We start from the raw sequence: 8,771 nt of genomic DNA, 5'->3' as shown, positions 1-8,771 counted from the left end.
TGATATAGGTGGTTTGTGCTGAGACAGAAGAGATAACCTCAGATATCTCAGACTTCCTTGGGACAAATACTCAGGGAGTGGAATACTGGGTGGAATCCTCCACCCATTTGCATGATTTCTCTCTAGCTCTGTCTCTGTCCCCATGTTTTTCTTTTAGTCTTTGTCTTTCCTAGCACATGGACTTGAATCCTTACATGTGTGTACCATCTATCTTTGGAGGGTGTTTTACCATTCCAAGTGGTCTCTTTGTGACATGAGGCTCAGCACTCATACTTGTGGATTCCAGCATTTTCAATCCTGTACCAGGTGCCCTCCACACACTTTACAGTCTTCACACTAGAAGATAATACATGCTTATCAACTCCTCCTCATCCACCAAATACTGGCTGCGTAACCTACTGAGAAATGCATGTGGTTTTACCAAAATTGTAACCAAAAATAGTTTGGCTTTACCTGTCTCCATAGACACAGTATGCCCCAAGCTCCAAAAAAACAAATCCACCTCAGAGGGGTTTCAGTGAAAATACTTAATTGTTGTGCCAACTGGGGTGAGAGTTAAGAAGCCTTGAAAGCAGGACCCAATGCAACAGTGACTCAAAGACCACGGTGAGAAGGTGGCCAGGCTCCATGCAGTCACAGACCTAGGTGCCATCTATCTTGTTGGTCTGTTATTTCCAAGAGCATTGTCATCATCTGCATGGTCAGAGCTGAGTTCCAGCCAGTGGGAGCCGTAGGATGAGGCATGCCCATTTCTTAAGACCTGGAAAGAGAAGTGGCACATCATCTCCTCTCATATCTCTTTGGGAATTCAGATTCCTGGCTGCGCCTGGTTGCAATGATGCCCAGGAAATGTAGTCTCTGTTAAAACTTGAATAACTTTGGAGGAAGGGGAGAATGGATTTTGATGGACACTGGACAGCCTTTCACTTACTCCCCTTTATGTATTTAATGCAAATTATGGTGTGTTTCTAACATAAATGCACCCAGTATAAATGTTGTTTGTTTTTCTTCTTTAGAAAGAAAATCTGGACCTGCCCAGCTGTGTCTATGGACAATTCTCCAGTAATGAATCAGTGTGTCTTCAGAGGAATGGAAGAACAGAAGGAAAGGTAAAAATTAAATTAAAAAATTTTGAAAATAGATTTATCAATTTTAGAGAGGGGGAGGAAGAGAGAGAAACATTAATGTGAGAGAGAAACATTGATTGGTGGCCTCTCATATGTACCCCAACCTGGGATTGAACCCACCACCTAGGCATGTGCCCTGACTGGGAATCGAACACCCAGCTTTTTGGTGTACAGGATGGTGCTCTAACCAACTGAGCCATCCTGGCCAGGGCTTAAAATTTCTTTTACATGCAACAATTAAATGCAATGCCAAGCTTTGTCTTTGCTTATATAAGTCTGTGGAGGCCATCAAAAATTTAGAGATGGCCAAATTTCATGTGTCCCTATTAATATCTCTAATTTCTGACACTAGAAGAGAGATACCTTTGAGATACCTTTGTTAAGTATGAGGGGACTTTTCTAGGATTTTGAAGGAAGAGTTGGTATAAATAGAACTGATGTATTGTAAAATTAAATACTTGATTCCAAAAACCTTGGACGCCTGTTCCAGCACACTGTGGGCACCTGGTCTGATGTGCAGTGTCTACACTTGTGTGTGGCCAGCCCTCCCAGAAGAGGCAAAGGCAAACCCTCCCTCTTGGCAGGGTCCTCCCTCCCTTTCTTTTTTCTTTCTTTCTGTTCTTTAAATATGGGCTGTAATACTATGTTTGTTGATCTCTTTTGTAACCTTTTAAAAGAATTTAATTATATGTCTTAAAATGTTTTCAAGACAGTAATGTGTAGTATGAGAACCTTCCTGTTTATTGAGCTATTTTTCCTGCTGGTATGGGTGGGCAGGTTCTGTTTTTTGCCTGTATAACACTGTTGTGATATACTTCTGGTATATGCCTCCTGAACACGTGGACAGACTGTTTTCTTAGGTGGTTACTGAGGAGTGAAGTTGTTGGGTCATCCTGTGTATGCATTTAAGATCTTAAACACTGCCAGATCGTTCTCTAAGGAGCACCTTGTCAACGGGGTACCAGCTTTCCCGCTCAGCTGTCTCCTCCCACACCTCTGCTCTTGATGCTTTTCATTTTAACCAGTCTGTTGTTGAACAGTGGCCTCTCTCTGTGATTGTAATTTCCTCCCCCTTCTCTTTACTCTGGGGAACTTCATCTTTTCAGGTCTCTGTTACCTGGTTTCATCTCCCAATGGCCCCAGTGAGCCTCTCTCCTCACCGGGACTCAGTGAGCTCTCCTGAGGCCCGGGGCATCTGAGCAGCCTTGGGCCTTCCCAGGGGGAGGTGCCATTTCATTTTCTCTTCTGAAAAGTGTTCTAGTGTGTTCCTCCAGGAGAGGTCGTCACAGGATTACCAGCTTCTCTTTTGACCCCCCAGGGGGGTTTGAAGAGCCCCTGGTAGGGTTTCTCTTTTAGGTTGTTTTATGCACCACCACTACCACCATCACCCTCACTACTACCACACTGTCACCACCAGCACCATCACCAATACCACTCTCACCTCCACCACTGTCAGCACCCTCACCGTGGGCACCACTGTCACCACCGCCATTACCACCACCCTCATCACCACCACCACCACCATCAAATCACCCCACCATCATCAAAGGTGACAACATTAGTATTTACCGTGCGCCAGGCTCTGTGTGGGTCACTTAGCTTCCTTGTCACATTCTCACAATGGCTTTGGGGTCTGGCTCCGACCCTGTGCACAACATTACAGCTGCCTCACTTGTGATTATCAGGAGACTGACCAGCTCTGGTTCCCAAACTAGAGCTTATTAGCAGACAGTGCCTTAAAGGAAACTGGCCCTTTGGTCCATCAATTGATTAGTCATTCAGTGGGCATTTATTGACTACTACTACGGTGTGCACCAGGGACAAAAATGAATTCTTAGGGAATTCGAATTTTGGGGGTTGAGGAGGCAGCTGCATACACTGTGAGCACTGGGTAAGTGGAAAACTTCAGTTCTTCATTGGTTAACAGGGACAATAATAGCATCTCCTGCGATGGGTTGTTGGGGCATGTCCTGAGTTAATCATAGTAAAGCACCTGGCATTTATAGTAGGCACCTGATAAAGGCAGCTGCTTCCCATTTTTGTGTATTTTTATTGCTACACAGAGTGAGGAACCCAGGAAGATTTTTCTATCAGAAAAATCAGAGATGGTAGGCCCAGACTTGTGTTTAGAAATGGCAATCAGGTAACTCAGGTTCTCAGCCTGCATGTAGTTATTACTTTAGCATCTTCCTCCCCCACTGAACTGTGAATTCCATGGGGCCAGATCGTGCCTGTTTTGTTCACTCTACTTCAGTGGTGTGCCTGGGACACAAAGCAAAATAGCCAAGGATGCAGATGTTGGGTTTTTGAATGGTTTAGCATTTTATTTTTATTAGGAACTTTAAAATATCATTGTAGGCAAAACACCTGACTGTGTGACCTTGAGTACCTCTTTACTTTCTCAGCTTCCTCATTGGCTTAAAAGAAAGGGGTTGGTTGATGAGTTTCCTTGTAATCCTAAAATTTTAGGTATATTATTTAGAAAACTGTAATCCCCATAAGGGCAGACAGGCTCTATGTGTCTTCTCATTGCTTCCTCAAAGCTGTGCTGGGGATACAGTAGTCACTCATTAAACATTTGTTGAATAAATATGGAAATGGGATAGGCTCCTTATTACATTCAATGGCATAACCCCATAGACAGCTTAGCATTAAATTGCTACTAAAGTAATTTAAGGAGTATGCATGATCTTACTTGAGACACATGAAGACCCTGTGGGGAAAATAATATTGTTTTACAGATGAGAAGCTGAGAGGCAAAGGGCTAGGCAGTGGTCTTGTAGCAAAGAATGGAGAACCTAGACACAGACTAAGCCTCCTGAACCCCATGTTCTGCTTCGTTACGGTTTTTCACCACACCGAGTCTTTGTCTGTCCTTGTACTGGCTGAAGGCACTAATCAGGGTAGTGGCTTAGAGGATCTGCCAAGACGCCACTGAAAAAGCCCTCAGTGAGGCCCACCAATCTTCTACACAGCCAGTGCTGATAATATCTGCTATTTGGGGGCTCCTCCTAAGGGGGTCTTATATCCATTGGCTCTAAATATCACAGCAGCTGAGCAGAATACACATCATTTGCTTACGTTTTACAGATGAAAAAACAGTTTTAAATACCTGCCCCAATATCACAGGTAATTGTAGGGCTCAGACTTAAACTGGTGTCTTTGACTCTGTTTGTCAAGGGAGAGAGCCCCTGGCCTTCTCACCTCCCCCATGCTTCACGATCTGTCTTGCATGTCTCCAGTGTGATTGGTGCAGCCGCAGGTCACTTCTCTTGAGAGATGCCTCCGTGCACACTGACCTTTTACAGGTTCTTTTGGGTCCTGTGAGAAAGACCACATTTGACTGAGCTTAAGCCAACAGTGCCCAAACAAGTTTGGCAAGAGTCCCCATTTTTTCCCTGCAATGCCTACTGATGTTTGGAGGAAACCATGCCCTAAGGAGCAGACCATAGGAATGCTGATGGAATCTCCAAGAAGTCACTGTGGAGAGGCGAAGTGCTTTATCCCAGGTCACAGGGCTGGCAAGTCCTAGAGTTAAGGCTATAGCCTCAGAACAGGAAAAGTTATGCTCTCCCTTGTGCTAGGTTTCCAGCTTCTCAAGGTCCATAGCTGGACTTCTGGAGGCAGCAGGAAGTGGAGCAGGCAGCACACATCCCTTTGGGCAGTGAACAAAAAGCTGATAAAAGTCAGTGAGCAAAACAACTCTGGCCTAAGGCTGAGATGCATGAGAGCTGATAAGCAGGTCGGAGAGGAGAACAACCAAGGAGGGGGGAGCTAACCGAGTCTAAAGGTGGCACAGATCAGCCTACCCCTGAGCACTAACGTGACACAGGACTCAGGCAAATCTCAACTTTGGGTACACGCCTTCACAGTGCCACGTAAAATCACTGTTTTCTAGCCAGTTTGGTCCACCAAAGCCACTCTCACAAACTGAGAGCCTACCATTTGCTGGGCCCTGCCTGGGCTAGAAGTGGGGGTCTCACACCCCAGACGAGACTTTCCTTGCAGGAGAATGAAGTCTAGCAGAGCTGGCACAAAGGAGATGCTCAAAACACACGGGAAGAAATGAACAGGCCAGAGATGATTTTTATTTTCAAAGAAGAAACGTGCATTTGTGCAATCTGAGAGTGAAGGCCCTGCCTGGAAGGCTGAATCCCTTCTTTGAGCATTTTCCTCAAGTATTTAAGGCTGCTGAGCTGTGATGGGATGTTAATTAACTGACCCACCGACCTACCAAACATGCATATGTGAGTGAATGGTGAAGGAGTGAACAGACTTAACCTTTACATTTGACCAGTGGGGCTGGGTCCTCACCATCTGCCCATTTCGGCACACGCTCATTCACAGGAGGGTTTTCCAAACAGGGCAAGCACTTCTCCCCTCAAAATTCTCCTCTATGAACATCAGAAATTTGCTTACCTAGTAACAGCACTGCTGCACAGCTGAGGACACCGAGGCGCGGAGAGGCGATGTGATCCACCCATATTCACTGCTGGCAGTGGAAAACCGCTCTCCCCAGGGGCTTAATTTGCTAGGAATCCTGTGTTCTTGTGAATCAGCAACCAGAAGTACAAGTGGCAAGTCATGGTTGCTCATTCAACAAATACTGCGGGAATAAGTCTCTTCGCAAAAAAGTCCCATGGTTAAAAGACAAAATGTCCATAAATCACAGGAGCAAAACTGTTCCTGCAGAGGGGTGTAAGGTTTGTGGGTAGGGCTCCTGGGGAGCCCCACTCATCGGGGAAAGTGGGATTGGCTCCCGGCGAGCTGGGGTCCTTCTCACCAGGAGGCTGGGGCCCCTTGTTCTTATCTTACCCCTCCACGTGTCAGTTCAGAAATATGAGTGAGCACCTACTGTGTGTCAGATACCACCTGACTGGTTCTTATCTGATGGGAACCTTCTTTTTACCTCCTCCTTGTAGATGGGAGCTCAGAGTCCCTCTGTAGAGTGGGGGGCAGCTGCTGTGGCTGCCCAGGGGTAGGGCTGGGCTTAGGCCAAGATAACCCACCGAGGCACAGAGAGTGGGTATTCTAGTCTCATTGGGAGCCCATCTAGGCAATCTCCTCACAGGGTGGCCCTGGTGACCAGGGAACTGCCAGGGGATGTTAGGGGAGGTGCAGAGATCCTGGTGTGGTTGCTGGAGTTTCCAAGTCTCAATCTACCACCTGTGAAGGTGGATGGCAGTGGACTTAGGTCATAAAGTTGATGTGAAGGTTCAGTGTGGTAAGGAAGGCTTAGTCATGGTCACGGGCACCCAGCTAACACTCAGCACATTAGTCTGTTATCAGCCTGTAAATCATTCTCCCACCAACCACAGGGCCAAGAGGAGCTGTTAGGACACATGCCCTCTACTTTCCTATGACAACTACTAACATGTGGTGATCAGTTTTTCCAAAAAACTGTTCAGTAATTATTTGAACACCTACCACATACTCAGCATTCTGTCAGGTGCCCTGGGAATACAGTCAGACGTGGACCATGCTTACAGTCTAGAGGGGAAGATGCACACATGTATTGGGACACAGAAGGGCTTAAAGAAGGGCCTAGCAGAGTCTGGTACACAGCATGTAGCTGGGAAATGTTTTAACGTGCACACACTGGAGGGACTCAAAAGGGTACAGCACTGTGAGGTGACACCAGGAAACACAACTCATGGGACACAGCAAAAGAGTGTCTTTGAGAGTTTGTCCCTCGTCCACGTCCATCTGGGAGTGGAAGCTCCCCTGGCCCCTGCCCTGTGGACAGATGGTGGTGGGTGAAAGGCAGCATCTGTCCTGATGCTGAGTCATGCAGGTCAGAGAGCATGTGTGTCAGTCTCCCTCCCAGGGAATCTGATAGAAATTCCTGCTGGGCATTGCACTTCGCCTGGAGCTAGATCAACCTTTTCAACTCTGAGGGCCAAGAATCAGGCTTGGAGAGCTGCATGAAGATGGGGGTGGGGATATGTGAACCCCAATGGCTGACATGCTCTTTGGGCCCACAGAAGAGCAGAATTAGCAAGATGCATATATGAAGCGCTGGTTTTGTCTCGGGTGTTCTGCTAGAGTGTGGATGGGGAGAGTCTAGAGACTTGTTCTTTAGGTGGAAGAAGAGGGTGAGAACTTGGGTTCAGGCTTTCCCGGGGATCACTGCTGGGACTTGAGCTGCGTGTGGCCTTTGCCCACCTATATGCACTGTTGGAGGGGTGTGTGATCTCTGAGCAGGAGCCAGTGTCTTCTTCAAGGCTGGGTGTGGATGTAGGGCCCGCTGTGTGCCAGGTACTGTGCTGTGCTCAGGGATAGATTTGTGACCAGGACAGGCAGGGGCCTGATATTAATCTAGTAGGGTCCCTGCCCTAGAGGGCTTTGCAGTCGAGCTGATGGTTTTACAAGGGCAGAAAGCTAAATGGGAAGCAGAAACAGGGTGAAAGGAGCCCTGAGTTGGAAGGAGGGAGGCCTCAGGTCAAGTCTTGGTTTAGGGGTAGGATTAAGGGAAGGGAGAGGTTAAGTGGGTGTGTGTGGGAGACAAAAGCTCAAACTTGTAGTGTTTGTCTATTTCCACGGTGCAAATATTCCCACCATGGCTATCTCCAACCTACTACCCCAAAGTCACCGAGCTGTGCCCCATCGGCCCTCCCAGTGAGACCCCGCTTCAGCACAGCACTGCAGAGGGCAGTTCCTGATGGCAGGTGAGTGGGTGGGGCTGGACACCGTGAGTTCCTGGGTGAACTGGGGAGCATTACGTAAATGTAAAATGGTGAAGATTTCTCATAGCCTTGGAGTTCCACGACTAACACAGACCCCTACCTGTTCTGCTCAGGATCTGCGACCAGGAGCGGGCTATGTTATTCTGATGGTTTTATAAACCGCCTTTTAGAAACTGCTTCAAGACAGTGTCTTTTCTTTATTTCAAAAATGAATAACAAATTACTTGTAGAAACCTTAGGAATTACAAACAATTGAAAGAAAGAAATAGATTTCTTCCACCCTGGCTGGTGTGGCTCAGTGGATTGAGCCTGGGCATGCGAACCAAACAACCGTGGTTCGATTCCCAGTCAGGGCACATGCCTGGGTTGCAGGCCAGGTCCCTAGTAGGGGACACATGAGAGGCAACCATACATTGATATTTCTCTCCTCTCTCCTTCCCTTCCCCTCTAAAGATAAATAAATACAATTTTCAGAACAATTAATTTCCATGGACAATAGAAATTCTGCTTGCGATTGTCTGTCTTATGAAGATGTTTCTTCTTATGCAGTATTCCCGCAACTGTTCTTTAAAGCACGTTTTTAGACTTTTTAAATAAAACCACTTTTATTTAAAAAAAAAGAAATAGATTTCTTTTGTCCTTTGAATAGAATCATTGAATATGATTTTTTAAACTGGGATAGACTTGACATGTAATATTATATAACTTTAAGGTATATAGCATGTTGCTTTGATGCATTTATATATTGTGATATGGTTGCTGTTGTAATGATATTTAGCACATGACATACTTACAGTACATTATTGTCTATATTCAACATGGATTTCTTTTGGGTGTGATCTCATCGCTCCCTTAGACCCACCATCTCGTTTGCCAGTGAGTAAACTGCTCGTGGGGGATGTTGGAGAGTTAGTAGCAGAGGTGGAGTTAGAACCTGGGTGTCCTGCAGCCTTGAATG

The 8,771-nt window shown here is 46.4% G+C and overlaps 1 protein-coding gene across 1 annotated transcript in view; it reads left to right on the top strand.

Annotated features, from left to right (window-relative positions):
- Nucleotides 1-1,032: 1,032 nt before the first annotated feature.
- The window catches only part of ARHGEF3 (Rho guanine nucleotide exchange factor 3), a 274,023-nt gene continuing 266,284 nt past the window's right edge, over nucleotides 1,033-8,771 (top strand). Inside the window, exon 1 of the mRNA XM_037040715.1 lies at nucleotides 1,033-1,109. Coding sequence (XP_036896610.1) covers nucleotides 1,048-1,109 — 62 coding nt within the window. The 5' untranslated portion in view covers nucleotides 1,033-1,047. The remainder of the gene's footprint in view (nucleotides 1,110-8,771) is intronic.

This window comes from Sturnira hondurensis, unplaced genomic scaffold (assembly GCF_014824575.4).
Source record: "Sturnira hondurensis isolate 20B ecotype Veracruz unplaced genomic scaffold, ASM1482457v3 Scaffold0002840, whole genome shotgun sequence".
Taxonomy (NCBI): domain Eukaryota; kingdom Metazoa; phylum Chordata; class Mammalia; order Chiroptera; family Phyllostomidae; genus Sturnira; species Sturnira hondurensis.
This window is presented reverse-complemented; position numbering and strand designations above follow the sequence as displayed.